The sequence below is a fragment of the Rhinolophus ferrumequinum genome, chromosome 6 (assembly GCF_004115265.2).
Source record: "Rhinolophus ferrumequinum isolate MPI-CBG mRhiFer1 chromosome 6, mRhiFer1_v1.p, whole genome shotgun sequence".
Lineage (NCBI taxonomy): Eukaryota > Metazoa > Chordata > Mammalia > Chiroptera > Rhinolophidae > Rhinolophus > Rhinolophus ferrumequinum.
In genome coordinates, this window is record NC_046289.1 from 85,300,757 (window position 1) to 85,316,175 (window position 15,419).

General features: G+C 48.6%; 2 protein-coding genes across 2 annotated transcripts in view; one reads left to right on the plus strand and one right to left on the minus strand.

The window, feature by feature from the left end:
- Positions 1-7,839: 7,839 nt before the first annotated feature.
- Positions 7,840-13,645, minus strand: FOXA1 (forkhead box A1). The gene is made up of 2 exons (XM_033109132.1): positions 13,323-13,645; positions 7,840-10,988 (listed from the first exon to the last, which is right to left on the minus strand). Exons 1-2 carry the CDS (start codon positions 13,392-13,394, stop codon positions 9,651-9,653), a joined length of 1,410 nt encoding a protein of 469 aa, XP_032965023.1. The 5' UTR covers positions 13,395-13,645; the 3' UTR covers positions 7,840-9,650.
- A 345-nt stretch (positions 13,646-13,990) lies between these two features.
- Positions 13,991-15,419, plus strand: part of LOC117023209 (uncharacterized) — a 171,719-nt gene continuing 170,290 nt past the window's right edge. The window contains exon 1 of the mRNA XM_033107650.1: positions 13,991-14,440. The gene's annotated coding sequence lies outside the window, so the exon portion shown is untranslated. The remainder of the gene's footprint in view (positions 14,441-15,419) is intronic.

Below are 15,419 nucleotides of genomic sequence, written 5' to 3' on the forward strand. Positions count from 1 at the left end.
TGATAAACCACAGAACTGTCCTGTAGCTTCTGTGGTCTCCTGGATATATGTCAGAATTAAAGCTTTTTTGTGGTTGTTTTGAACATATTGTTATTCATGGAATGTTTCTTACACTGAGTCCAGAATGTGATTACTCTGAAGTCTTCAAAACATCATAAAAATTAATCCCCAAATAGCTATACCTACATATAACTTATTTTGGTCATGCATGTTGTGTTAAATTCTTATTGAAATTGTTAATCTTTAAAATCTAAATCACTGCCATCTTTATCCTGCATAAATGCCTTTCTCTCCCCAGTATTTCTAAACAAGTGATAATGAAAACGCAAAGGAAGCACAGCAGCCCACTAGGTGTAGAATTGTGTGTCACAACTGAGGACAAAGATTAAACTTCTACTTGATGTTACAAAATAGATTTTATAAAAGGTGACTGACGTAGCACCACATTGTAAATGTACTACTGGTCACCAAGATACAAACCTAGCAGTTCTCTAATAAGTTAATAAAAAGTGGGGTACGGGTCCAGAAGAGAAGTCACTCATTCTTTGATAGTTTATAATAAGTATTTGGAGTTTAATAATTCATAGCATTACCCATAGACTTCTTTATTAGAGATTCAGAATATCTGCAAGGTGAGTGTTTTACATTCTTTTTTATGTCAGTGAAAACCATAAAGACCTCACAAAAGTAAATGCAATGTTTTAATGTAAGTTATATTCAGGATGCTGTTCTTCTCTAAGAAAGAAAGGGGAGGGGGAGGAAAGGAGAAAGAACAGAACTCTTCTCTTTCATCTCACCTATCAATGGAGTATTTTCTCCTCCCCTTACCTCCGGTGCCCAGGCCTGAAAATTGAAGGGAGTGGTCAGAGTTCCATGGGCTAAATTTGTAACTCTAATGTTGAAGGGAATTAAACAACTAAATTCGTGTATCTCCTAATAAGAAAATGCCTACCTGAAAGTCTTAAATCTGAAATACTTTTCTTGGTTTACTCCAAATCTGCGTATCACTTAATTTATTGCTTTCCCTAGTTGGAGACAGTCTTGTGGACCTCAAGGTCTTTTGGATGCCCCACTAAATTAGCATATCTCGTTGTGTACACACACACACACACAAACACACACACACACACACACCCCTCCTCTAGCACACTTGTGCTGACTCTAATTCCCTGAAGAGAAAGGTGAAGAGTAGATAGCTTGAAGATAGGGATAGTCATGACTGATTGACGAGGAACGACTAATCCTGATCCCCAGTTCCTACCCTGGGGCATTCCATCAGTGTTCTTGAAGGAAAAAAAAGTACTTTATATTCTGTTATTCTTATTATTATTCTTTAATTGACTGAAATAAACCTGCAATACATACTTTCCTCAGTGATGGGTGAGGGAGGAAATAGGGCTGTGTAGGAAGTAGGCCCAGTAATGAAATCACTTAAACTCATATTTTAGACACCAAGCTATAGAGAAGTCTTCTTCTTTGATTATGACTCTCTCTCTCTCTCTCTCTCTCTCTCTCTCTCTCTCTCTCTCTCTCTCTCTCTCTCTCTCTCTCTCTCTCTCTCTCATACACACACACACACACCCGACACACGAGGTCAAGGCACGTGATAGTGCCGGTTTCAGCCTGTTTTCGCCTCAGTCCACTCAGAACAGAGAAGCAGGGGCTGAAAGTGGCCGACGGCATGTGAGGCAGTGGAACCCGGGAGGAGGCGCTCACGTGGAGCGGTCCCGGGCAGTGTCCACCCGGCCGGCAGCGCAGGGGCGGGCGGCACAGCACTGCAGACCTGGCCCGGGCTCCCGGAGCGCTGTTCCGCGATCAGAGCGGATGGCTGGCGTGAAAGCGAGTGGAGACAGTTTGAGCAGAGGGGGCTCCAGGGCAAGGGCGATTTAAATCCCCATTTATCTGCTCTGGGTCGCTACCTAGTAAAGCTGCCTGGGAGCCCGGGGCGCCGGAGTTGGGCGGTGCGACCAGGAGGTTAGGAAGCCTTCGCGCTGAGCCAGGGGCGCAGGGCGGCCTTTGTGGTCAGCGCCCCCAGGGTCTGCTCCGCCGCTGGAGGCCAGGAAGGAAGAGAGTAAACACCCAACCCTCGGGGGAATGGTTGCAAAGGGAGAAGCGAAGAATAAATCAAACCGGAGAACCGCCCCGCCCCCTCCCCGCGCGGCCTCGGCGGGCGGCTTCCCCGCGCGCCCGCGCCCCCATCCCCGGCCCGGTGGAGCCGCAGGTTGGGCCTGGCCGGCCGAGGCCACGCCGCCGAGCGGGTCCCGGGAACGCTGCTCGGCCACCCCGCCGCCCACCCCGCTTGGCCGGGCCCCTCGGGCGGGATAGAGCCCTGCTTTGCTCTTTTCGTTGGCCAAGCACAATTGTGTTATTGGAGATAATGAATTCAATCCCCATCAAAGGGCATTAGGCTCGCCCGGGCCCTGGAGTTGCTGATGCCTTTAAAAAAAAAAAAAAAGAAGAAGAAAGAAAGAAAACAGGAATGAAAGGCTGAGGAGGGGAAAAAAAAATCTCTGGGGGAGCCTTTCCCCTGATCGCCGCTTTTGAAGTGAAGGGGCCCAGGCATTGTTGTTCACCTCGCGGCCCATACGGCTGAAGAAAGCTTGGGCTTTTGATGAGCTGAGAACCGCCTCGGCAAGGAGCACCACGTCGGGCCGCGCGACCTGCGGGCAGCATATGTCTCGGGGCGCCCGGGCACCGTATGGCGGGCGGGGCCGCAGGCCTGGTGGGGAGGAGGCTCAGCTGCGCGTTCGGCCTGGGAGGCCCGGACAGGAGTCAGGGCCAGCACCCGGTAGCAGCGTTCCCGGGGCCCCCGGCCTCCGCTCCGGGGTCGCGATTCCTCGTGCCCACTTCGTGGTTTAGCATAGGGGGTCCATCTGTGGTTAATCAGTTAAGACCTCGGACTGGGAGGCCAGACAGCCCTTTGGAGGTGAAGGTGGGAAAAGCAGAGATCTCGTTGAACGCATTCCGCCAGAGTAGTTGGCAGTCTATTTTTAACCTCTGGACGCGGCATCTAAGGTGGCTGGCTTAGTTAGAGCTTGAGGAGTCTGAGAAACTATACACTGCAGAGAGGGACAGCTGTACGACAGGCAGTTAGGATTGTTCACCTGTGACTCGAGGCCACCGTGCAGCTGGGCCCGGGAGGGGGCGAGGGACACGGAGGGAATGGAGGGGGACACTCAGCTGCAGGCACGCGGCCGGCTCGGCAGTTTCTCCAGCGTCCGCAGCGTCCGGCCTTGCAGTTCTGAACCCAGAACAGCACCTTAGCATCATATCCCATTTTCTAAAAACTTGTTGCAGTCATTTAAGTTTGCTTTCAGCGCCTTCCGCGTGAACTTTCCCCACCTCGATTTTCATCCTGCCCCCACCCCACCCCTGGCCGCCTCTGAATTCTTTTGGCCCAGGGGTCAGCAACTAGATCTGTTCGGTTGCCTTCCCTCCCTTTCCTGTCTCCAACCCCCTCCAACCCTCCTCAAAGGACCGGGTTATCCGCCCCATTAATATATTAGCCAGGCATAACACAAAGGAAGCGCGTGTCAACAGAAGGCACAGCAAGTGAGAGGCGAGGGAACCTGGACGGTGCCATGTGCTGCAACACGGCTCATTGCAGCTTGAGCTTGTGAATCGGCCTCCATCTAGGAAAAAGCGGTGGAGAACGCGGCGGGAGTTGGCGCTCGGGATTGAGCAGCTGTTGGGTTAGGCGTTTGTAGCGGGGCTATGGGAGTAAAACACAAGGCTCTCAGGTGGGACCCAGAACGAGGGGACCTTTCCAAAAGCTCCTCAATCACCTGAACCGCGCAAAGAAAAGCAGCTCTCCGGGATTTTCACTCGGTGGGAACCTCCCTCCTCCCTCGTGCATAATGGATCCTTAAAAGTAAATATGTAAACGAAACAAACCACCACAAAGGCCTTACATTCTTCTCATTAAATTGTGTTTTAAAATAAGTCCTTGGAGAGAGAGACAGAGAGAGAGAGAGAGAGAGAGAGAGAGAGAGAGAGAGAGAGAGAGAGAGAGAGAGAGAGAGAAAGAGAGAGAAAGAGAGAGAGAGACTTGGGACGTGATTAGACAAGCAAAGGAGTCACTACGTACGATTTCAGGTGCGAAAAGGGAAAGAAACTAAGGAGGTTAATGCTTTGTTCCCAATTTCCAGGCAATGCTTTGAGGAGTATTCTCAGGCTGTTTGTCTCAGCTTCAGGATTTTTTTTAAAAGCCCCGATATGTAATCTGTAAGAGCAGTTGAGGAGGAGACGTAAAAAGTCAACTCAAAGCAACCTCACACTTACAACTCTGAGTCAGGCCAGCCCTGGTACTGACAAGGATCGGAACTTGATTGTCCATGTGACTGGACCAGCATCCCACCTGGTTTCTGAGGTTCCTGAATATTGAGGGAGAACGTTCAGCTTTTATACTCTTAAGTTGACGAACCTAGAGAACCCAAACATATATATCATGAAGGGCATCTAGGAGGGCTGTTCCTCACTTTCCAGGACTGGAGGAGAGAGCTCAGACTCACCAGGAGCTATGCTCAGACCCTGTGTAGTCACAGATGACATAAGTGGAGAAATGAGCAAGTTGGGTAGAAAATAAAAGGTAACAAGTGGGATTTTAAAATATATTTATTTATAGTAGGAAAAGACATGCGGTCTACAAGTTAAAATTGAACTGCATAGGTGTTTCCCAGCCCCCTATTGCTTCCTAGAATCAGGACTGGATTTAACAAAAAAAAAAAAAAAAAAAGGTGAGGTCTGCAGACTGAGTTGTCCAAAGTTCAATGAACCAAGCTAGACAGTGAGCTTAACAGAGAAACACTAGTGGAACCATTACGGCCTCAAACTTAAATATTGGGAAGAAAAAAAAACCCAGAATATTTAAAGTAATCTATTATTAAGTGTTATTTGGATACACCAAACAAGATCATCAGTAGAATATAAAACCTGCATAAATGGCTACTTTAAAAACACTTTGTATCTCCTCAAATGGATTCAATGTCTAAATAGGAAGGTTATAAGATCATACAAGTTGTTTCATTTCTTTATATTCTTACTCTCATGAATTTCTTTGATTCTTCAGCTAATGATTCTTATTGTCTGGGAAAACCTTATTTCTAAAGTTTAGCATAATTTAACCACAAATAATCACCATTTTTACACATAATTATCTCGAAGTAATTAGACATTATTTGAACTCCATTTAGTTGCAAATCACATTTTACTACAATTCAAATCAACAATTAAAGTTTAAATTTGAAAGTAAAATATTTTTCAAAATTAGTAAATATCTAATAACTTAAGCAATTATATCTTTTCAATGAGTTTTTCCTTTTGACGTATTGAGGTATCACATTAAAATACATTATAGCTAAATGTTCTACAATATTATTGCTAAATCAACAGAAAACCAATTGATCTTGAGGAAAGGTTAATTAATTTGGGTTACAGGTCTCCTACTTTGGTCTGCATTGAAAAGAATTTGTATTGATTGCAGAAGTTTTTCAATAAGCATATTTGTAGAATTGAGATCAATTTTTTACAGTGCCAAAACAACGAAGTAAAATTTTATCACTCCAGGAATAGTTTTCTGCTATGGCTCATTCAAGTCTGTCAGACTCCTGAAAAAAGTAGTGCTTTTTATACTTTCAGTGAAATCAGTCGGTTGTCTAGCGTCAGAAAATGAAAACAAAACTTAAGAACATTAATAGGATTTTGTTTGTTTAATCCCTCGTCCCATAATAATTCTCACCAGTTTGTTCTTCTATGAGGGGATCACGAAAGGACAATGGAAATTAAATTTTATCCTTGATTTAAACACTGTATTAGCCATTATGTATAAAACAGACTCATCTGCCTTCTACTTGGGAACACTTCTAAGTTGTGTAGTTTTTGCTGAATGAACTGGTGAGCTTTCCTTCTTCCCTATCAATGTTTAGTTGTCTTCTCTTTTTATCAATTAAAAAAAATGTGTCAGGCCTGTAACAAGGTGAAAGTAACATCTGAAGTTCTCCTCCCCGGCATTATACTCACTCCCAAAACATTTTTCTTTTTTTCTAAAAGTGTTTGCTGGGTGGCGTCGTCAATGGATCGGAGGGCCTCGGGAGCTTTGCACTTGGGTTTCTTCTTCTGTTGCAAGGTTTCTTCTTCTCGCTCCCTCCCTCCTCCTCGGGAGACCCCTCCCCCACCTTGGGCGAAATTCCTAAATAAAGCGAGCCGGGTGGACCGAGCCTGAGCGGTCAGCATCCCCTTTCCGGCCCCGGTCTGCAAGAGCAACCGAAGTGAAGGAATATAGAAACTCGTAGATGAAAAGGGGGTAGGTGGGAGGGCGTCGCGAGAAGGCGGTGCGCGCGTGGAGGGTCTCAGCACTCCCTCGGAACTACAGATGTTTTCCTCCTGGCCCTGGGGCGCGGCGCCCCAGCCCCGGGCGTTCCGACGTTTGTGTGTCTGGGTTTCCGAGGAAGGGATTACCCAGCGGGAGCAGCCGCGGCGAAGCGGGCGTTGGGGCCGCAGGAGCCATAACGAGGCGCCCGGCCTTCTTTGTTGACTTTTAGGTCTTGGGCTCAACAGAAGATTTATTCGCTAGGAGGGGAAAATGCCCAGACAATGAAGAACTAACTGCATTTGTCACCTCAGGATGCATGCGGTCCTGCTCAGTTCCCTGCTCCCCCGGCAACCGGCTGCCCGGCCCCAACCCGCGCGCGTCCTGACGCGCGGGGCCCAGATTGCAACGCCCAGAGGTGGCAAAGTGCGCGGAAGGTACCCAGAGGTGGCAGAAAATCGCGGGAGAAGCCCACGGGGCGAGACTTGCTCCCCGCGACCCACCACCATTCTAGCTTCCCAGGCAGGTCTCCAAAGTGGCCTCGGGTGCTAAACCCGAGGCTCCTCGCCCCCGCAAGCCCAGAAAAAGTCTCTGCCAAGTAAGACAGAGAGCGCGAAGGCCGACTCCAGCTTGGTGGGTGAAGGCGAGGCATTGATATTGCTGATACGTTAGAGAGAGAGAAGAGATCACGGAGGGGAACGCAGGCAAGTTACACGATTTAGATTCAGTGTGGCCAGGTAAAATTCCGAGGCCCAAGCTCACGCATTATATTACGTTTGGAATTCGAATTTGCCAACGTTTGTTTACCCTCTACCTAAATATAAATAACTGTTGTGATTGAAAGCTTTTTCCTTTTTTTGGAACTTTTAACATCTTTCCCAGGCCTCCAGGTTTTGAAATCACTCAAACCAGTAATTTCCTTCTCCTGATTTCATGAGCTAAAGTGAGAGCGGGGTTTTTGGGATTTCTGAATTTTTCTCAAATGCTACCTGGCACCCTTTCTCTCATCTGGGGAGGCAATTACGCGATTATTAAGGGACTCACGCAGCTCTTTTTATCTTGTCTTGGGTGTGGAGTGGAGCGATCAAAGCAAAGGCTGTCCAAGTTCAAGCCCTGGCGAGGATGGAGTTTATACACAAGAGCGCCGGCAGGCCAGCCTCTGCTTGGGCTGGTGTTGTTATTGTTGATGTCAATACAAAGAAATAGGTGGACTGGAAAGTGAGCCTACTATCAAAGGAGATTAATGATTTTGTGATCTCAGGCAACTGTAGGGGTGTGAAGTTGCATTTAAAAGCTTCTTAGAAGGCAAACAAATCATCAGCTTTAAGTTCTCTGGAACATTATTAGAAACAATGTTTTAAAAAAATATCTTCTCAAAATACAAAATAGCAGCTACTGGAAATGTCCTGGTGGCACAAAGCTTCCCTTACAGGCGTGAATTACCGGTGACTGGCCTTCCCTGACCCCCTCCAAAGCTGCCGTGATGCTTGAGTTTTGTTTCTCTTTTAATGTAAACAGCGTTCAGGATTCTGTTGTAGACAACTTAATTTTAACACCACATCTGATATTTTATTCTCACTCGAATGCTTCTCAAAGAAAATGATACATTGGGGAAGGGGGAAAGGTAGTTAAATTAATAGTATTTGATTTCATTGTGGAAAGGCTCAGAGGAAACACAGAAGGCTTAATTAAGTCCATGTCAAAAATGGAAATAAACATTACTAGGGAATAAAAAAATCTTAAAAACTCAATTTTAGGGATATTAAATCAATTTCTCTACCCACTTTTATTGAATTTCTTTAACCACTTTTTACTAGCTACATGTTCATATAGTAAACAAACAAAACAATTTTGTTTTAGATTATTTTCCTTTTTGTCGTGTATATTCAGTGCCAGAGTTTGAAAAATATCATATTCAGAATATCTATTTTGGATTTGATTAAGAAAAATAACAAAAATCCTTTTTTTGTTAACATTTGATTTATTTAAAGTCCTTAACTGCAAATGATCAAGAACATATTCCACGGCTTAAAATTTATAATTTTTGTTATTTAAATCAAAATATTTTAATTACAATCACATTGATAAAAATTAACATTTTAATTTGTAATTTCAACCATCATTTAAAGCAATTTCAGCTGTAAAGAAAAAAAAGAATAAACCATGCAATAAATTAACATTGAGAAAACAAAGAGGGATAATAATGAAACCCGTCTGGCTATACTAACACCATGTCCAACTGTGAAAAGTGCATTAACACTGAATGAAACAAGCACACGATGGCAATAATTAAAATGACTACAATCAAATGGATTTTGGAATCTTGGACCAAACTTTGAAATACAGCTCCCTATAACATCTCTCCGCAAACACTGTAATAGTCCCTTCTTTTCTGGAGAAAAATATTCTTTAAATGGTATAGATACATAATAGCTAATTTTATACATGTTATGTGACCTCAAAATGACATGACCATGGCACTCTGCAATGCAAGGAACAGAGTTACCGAGGGCTATTCTTGAGGAATTCATTCCCAGGGCTATAGGTGGGTACAGAGGACAAGGAGGGGGTATCTCTGTAACTTCTTGGTCCGGCAACTCTTGAAAATATAGCTGTATACCTCTTACCTCTATATGTTATGTAACTACATAGAGGATGTCTACATATCTGAGCATGTGCATAAATAAGTTGGTGCATAATATATATGTATTTCATTTAAAGGCAGCTGCTATCTGACTGTATCAGAAACGTAAGCTGAAAAACAAATGGCTCTGATGTTTACAATGTTTATGTTTTGCTGCATAAAAGCAGTATTGTCCTTCAATACTTTTAACAGCCTCTAGTGTCTACTTGTTTGTTCACCCTTTCAGTTCTTATGGTGAAGAGTACTGCCACAGACCTGTAAACTTGTGTGTGGAGAATCAGGTGGGGTGGGGGGGAAGCACAAACAAATATTTTACAAGCTTGACCATCTTTCTTTTTTTAAATAAATCCTGCACACACTAGAATGTGGAGGGGAAAGAGGAAAGAAAGGGAGCAGGACAAGGAAGTAGGAGGATTTTATATATACACTTGTGGATCATGAAACTTTGCAGGGAAAAATTTTGTTGGTTTGGGGTTGGTTTTCTTGGTAATAATATACACAAGGCGTTTTGAATAATAATAAAAGTAACAGTCCTTTGCACTGGGGTAAAGATTGTGCACACACGAAAAGAAATAAAAATAGTTGGGATTTTATTATGCTGTTGTCGGCTTGGTACATGTGGTTTTGTTTGCTGTTGATTTTTTCCCCCTCTCCTGCTACCATCATGGCCATGCCAAACAAACCCCTAGTCTGAGAGAGCTAGGAAGTGTTTAGGACAGGTCTGGAATACACACCTTGGTAGTAGGCCGGCTCCAGGGCTGAGGGCTCGATGGGGCTCCTGGTGGCCACCGAGGTGCTGCCCAGCGGCAGGCTGGCAGGCAACGCGGCGCCGTAGGGTGAGTACTGTAGTGCCTGCTCGTATGCCTTGAAGTCCAGCTTGTGCTGCTGCTCCGAGGAGGACATGAGGTTGTTGATGGAGAAGGGGTGATTGAAGGAGTAGTGGGGATCCCCTTTCAGGTGCAGCTGGGACTCGTGGGGTGCCAGACCATGCACCGGGTGGGAGGGGGGCACAGATACTAGCGCCCCAGGCCCGGAACTGATTGGGGGTGCAGCTGAGGAGGCTGGAGTCTTCAACTCCGAAGCGCCCCCTGTCGCTGTTGCCCCGCTGTGGTCCAGAGTCTGGGGGCTGGCGGCGGGCCCCGGGGCCGGCGCGCCCTCTAGCTGGCCGGTCTTACCGTGCACGCCCCGATGTAGGGGCGAGTCGCCGCTGGGGTTGGCTGCGGCCGAGGGGTCCTTGCGGCTCTCAGGGCCGCCCTTGGTGCCACCACTGCCCCCGCTCCCGCCCCCAGTCCCTGGCTGCTTCTCACACTTGAAGCGCTTCTGGCGGCGCAAGTAACAGCCATTCTCGAACATGTTGCCGGAGTCCGGGTGCAGTGTCCAGTAGGAGCCCTTGCCTGGCTTGTCCGGGGAGCGCGCCACTTTGACGAAGCAGTCGTTGAAGGAGAGTGAGTGGCGAATGGAGTTCTGCCAGCGCTGCTGGTTCTGCCGATAATAGGGAAAGAGGTCCATGATCCACTGGTAGATCTCGCTCAGCGTGAGCATCTTGCTAGGCGCTTGCTGGATGGCCATGGTGATGAGCGAGATATACGAGTAGGGCGGCTTGGCGTGCGGGTAGCTGCGCTTGAAAGTCTTGGCGTCGCCGCTGCCCCCAGCCCGGCTGCGGCCCAGGTTGGACGGTGCGTACGCCATGGGGCTCATACACGGGTTCATGGCAGCGGCGTAGGGGCCCAGGCCATTCATGGAGGCTGCTGGCTGGGCACCCATGGCACTCATGCCTCCCGGGCTCAGAGTCGTCCCCATGGCAGTCACTCCCGCCGCTGTCATGCTGTTCATGGCACCCGCGGAGCCGCCGGGCATGCCAGCTACGGCGCCCGGACTCAGGCCAGCGCCCAGGCCCGGGTTTGCGTAGGACATGTTGAATGAAGCTGGGGTCATGTTGCCGCTCGTTGTCATGGTGTTCATGGTCATGTAGGTGTTCATGGAATTCATGGAGCCCAGGCCGGAGTTCATGTTGCTGACGGGGACTGAGGAGTAGGCCTGGAGCAAAAACAGCGAGTGAAGAGACCCCGAAGGGCTGGGTCAGTGGTGCTGGAACCCTAAGACAAGAGGAGAGCATTTCTGCAAAGCACAGGACCTCTACCACCACCACCACGACCACCGGGGCAAACCGTCAGGCGATCTCTCGAGGAGGAGCAAAGCCTCGAGGAGGAGCAAAGCGATGTCTTGCAGAGCAGGGGGAAAAAACCTAGTGTGGCAGTCATCACAGATATGCTCACAGGAAATATGACCCGGGGAAGATGTGTAATCGCCTTACTCGCCAGGCTCAGGGCTGGCTTCTGGGGCCCTCCATCTCCTCCTCCATCCAGGCTAGGTGGCTCCCTAGTCAGTCTCCACCTCAGACCCGCCTAACCAAAAGTGCCGTTTTGGTTAAAAGGAGTTAAACTCCGAACACAGAAATAATCTCTGAACCTCTGCTCATTCACTCTACCTTAAGGGTGCAGTGAGTTTGTCCATGCGGGGGTGGGGGGGTGGGGGGGTGAGCGTGGTGGGGAAACAGGGCACCAACTCTGTGCCTATTTTGCCTAAACCTGCCAGGCCCAGCTTGACCAAACGGCAGCCTCGGAGGTGCAGGGTGGCTATTAATTAAACTTTCCCTGACAGAGTTAATCATCCATGGCCATATAACTCTCAGCAATTTTTGCCAAATGGTGACTTTTTGTTATCTATTATATTTAGAAGTAGTGTTTTCCATCTACTTGTAGCAACTGTAATATTAAAAGGGAAAGGAACTCAGAGGTTAAGTAAGTTTTGGAAAAAATATTCAAAATAGATCAATATGAAAGAAGAGGCAGGGAGGGGTGCATAATATCAGTGTACTACCAGTATACACATTTAACTTTAACATGTGTTTACACGTACACCTCTTTAAGCCATTCAAAAATGTGCATAAATTTCATTACCTATTTGTACCCCCCTAAGGTTTGAAAATTTTGTGACACAATTTGTTGAAAGAATCATCTATGTTTTTTCACATACTGATATGGTGCTGCTAATCATTTCAAACCCTGGCTTTTGAAACTATATAGTTTTATAAACTTTAAAATTCCAAAATCAAAGTCTACTTATTTTCTATTTCCCAATTCTCAGTAAGGAAGCTCTTTCCATAGGGGACTTAATTGACTCGTAGTAGGTCTAGATGACTGCATTTGATTTAAACCTGAAGAAGAGTTCTGAGCTCCTTTTAAAATCACCAGTAGGAGAAAACCCTTATGGATAGCAATTTGGGAATGTACTAGATAGGTTAAAAATATAGAGTCAGAAATATAAAAGCTACTTCTCTGATAATTTAATAAAAAGAACAATATTCTTAAATTTATTTTCATCAGCAAATATGACTTCATTTGAAAACAAAAGGTGAACAAACAGATTTAACTAGGCACACACTCTGCTATGGTATGCAAATAAACTCAAGGTAAATTTGTGACTATGTAAGTATGCAAATCTAAATAAATTATCATGGGAATATTTTCTGATTCTATATTTTTCTGTCTATGTCTTAACCTCCTTACTTTTGGAGTTTTTTTTTTTTCCTTTCCCCATGATTGTCCAAGGCAGTTTCAATAAGCGTTTACAATAATGGGAAACTTTGGGGGGATAATCACCAGCGGTTAACGGAGAAATACTTTTATTTGTGGTGGTGCTGCCTGTACCTAATTTTCCTCGCAATCCCTTTGTGCACGTTGTAAAATAAAGTACATGAACGTGCCATCAAGGGGACAATGAAGAGAAACAGGTTCTCCGCCGGGAATGCTGGAGAAAAAGTCAGCTTGCATCAGCGCCACCCAGCGGTTCTGGAGAAGAATGGGTACACTCCTCCCCAAACAGGGCTTTTGAAGAAGTTTTATAAAATTTCGGAATCGGTTCGTTATTAAGACGCTCCACTGAGCGGCGGCGCGCTTTTGTCAGAAGACCTCTGCGATTTCAACAGCGAGGGGAAGAGGCCGCCCTTGTAGGCAAACTCAGGCTTTCTCAGAGTGGCCTCCAACTCTTGCAGCGCCCGCCCGCCAACCCGCGGCACCCCGGGGCGGGCTCCCGCTCTCCGCAGGGAAGAGGCAAGTGCTTCCCAGAGCGGGTACTTTCAAAGCCCAGAATTTCCTAAAGTCTTTTCGCCGGCTCCGAGACCCGACCTTTCCCGCGGAGCAGCCGATCGGGCTCCGAGGCCCGGCCAAGGCCCGGCCTGGGCCACACCGGGTGGGTGGCACGGAGGAGGCGCCCCCAGTCCGTCGGCCGCCCACCCTGCCCGGCGTCCGCCTCGCCCGGCCTCCCCCGTCGCGGGCTCCCAGAGTGTCCCGCCTGCTGCCCGCCTCTCACCTCCTGTGTGTCCGCGTAGTAGCTGTTCCAGTCGCTGCTCTCATGCCCTTCCATCTTCACAGTCCCTAACATCCTGGAGCCACCCTGCCCAATGCAACCATCCAGCCCTGTGCGAAGCGACGGGCGGCCGCGCGGCGCGGGGCAGGGGGCGGGAGCCGAGCAGCTGTAGTCAGCCGAGCGCCCGCGCCGGCCCAACGCCACCCTAACAAGGAGGAAGCCGGGCGCTGCGGGGCGCGGCGTGCGCGGCGGCGCGGCGGGCGGGGGCAGGCGGCGGCCGCGGAGCGCGGCGCCCGGGAGCGCCTCCGCGGGAAGTGAGCGGGCGGCCTCTGTGAGACGAGTGCAGTTGAGCTGATGTGGATCTTACGTCGCTCGAGTGCCCACCTCCTCGTCCTCTCCCCATTTGTCCGCCGCACAAAGACGCTCGCACCTACAAAGCCCGAGGTGCACCTGCGAGGCGGCCGCCAGCCAGTCCAGCCGCCGCGCCTCCCGCCCAGCGGCGCCGCCGTCGCGCGCGCGCCCCCTGCGCCCCTCCCGCCAAACCCCCTCCCCCAAACCCGGCCCTCACTTTGTTTGCAAAGCAGCGTAATTGGTTTAAGCCCGGAGGCTGGGGAAGAGGGAAATGGGGTGGGGGTGGGGTGTAACCCCCTTTGGAGGAGGAAAAAAGAAAAATAGGCGGGGCCGGGCGGGCTAGCGAGGGTTCTTGGTGGGAACCCCGCAGCCGGAGAAGGGCTGGGGCCGTGGCGTTGAAGCCCAGGTTCGCGGGGCCGTGCCGGCCAAATGACCCCAGGGTCCCTTCCCAGGTGGTCCTACAGCCTTTTGGAGACCTGGGCAGCGGCCAAGGCCCGCGCCCCTCCTGCTCTTCTGCTGGCTTCCAGCCCCCACCCTCCTGATTCCTGACCTAAAGTTCAAACCCGGGAGAGGAAAGAATACAGACTACCCCACCCCCCCGCCACACACACACACCCTTCAGGCTTGAAAGGAAAAAGTCCCACTTTTGCCCCGTCACTAGAAACTCGGCCATCCGAGTCAGCCAAGCCGAGTGACGTTAGACCGATCCGGGCTCCTGGCTAGCAGAATGGAGACACTGCCACGAAACCCATACCTGCGGCTTAGAGCAGGTGAGTCACAGCACCGTTTTATATCTTTATGACATAACTTTTTTTTTTTTCCGCTTCGGTCCGCTCTACTACCCTTGTCATCTGTAGCAATCGTAAAGAGGAAGAAACTGAGAACAGATGTCTGTGTGATAGGGCAGGCGGACCTGAGTCGGGCCGTCCTCCCTGTGCCCAGCTCCTCCTCCCGCCCCCCTTCCGCAGTCTCAGGGACTGAGCTGGAGGCGACCGTCTGGTTTCTGATAGGGAAAGGTCAGGGGGAGGGACATCTCCCTAATTGCGCGCGTTAGCTGGGAGAGCCTCGGGCGCGGGCGCGGGAAGGCAACTACTGGGATAGGTAGGTGCCAGGCCGAAGTCAGAGGTGGTTTGCGGAGGTGCCGGGTCCCATCTCTGGCCTGGAGGCGCCAGGCTAGAACCGTAGACGCTTGCTTGGCTCCTAATCGCCCTGGACTTCGGTGGGAAGTTCCTCGGCTCCCCTCTCCCAGGCGAAGTCTCGTGGCTCTCATGAGGCCCTGGGTGGTGGATTGCCCACAAGTCCTGGTACCAGCTAAAGTGACTGGGTGATAGGCACTGAGTTGGTGATAGGTTGTGCGATGGTGCATGTGTGAGTTTCTGAGAATGTGTGTGTGTTTGACTGTGACCGTGTGTGTTGTATGTACCCTCTGTGGAACCACTAGGTTTCTTTAAGTAGCAAGAGTAAAATCTTTCTAAAATAAGAATCTGCAAAAAATATTTTTTGTTTGGCAAAATTTTTAAAATGTTATTAATCTCTTTTTGAGAAATGTGTTTTAACTTGTCTTCCAGATACCACCCCCCCACCCCACCCTGCTTTGTTCTTTTAAATCTTTCTTCCTTGAAATCTGGCAACAGAATCACGTTAAATCCTTGAACCAAACAAATCTCCTACATCAGCAGGGGAGCAGGAGAGGGTGAAGATGTGCAGTTAAGGAAATAAAAAAGATAAAAGCATTGGATTACAATTCCT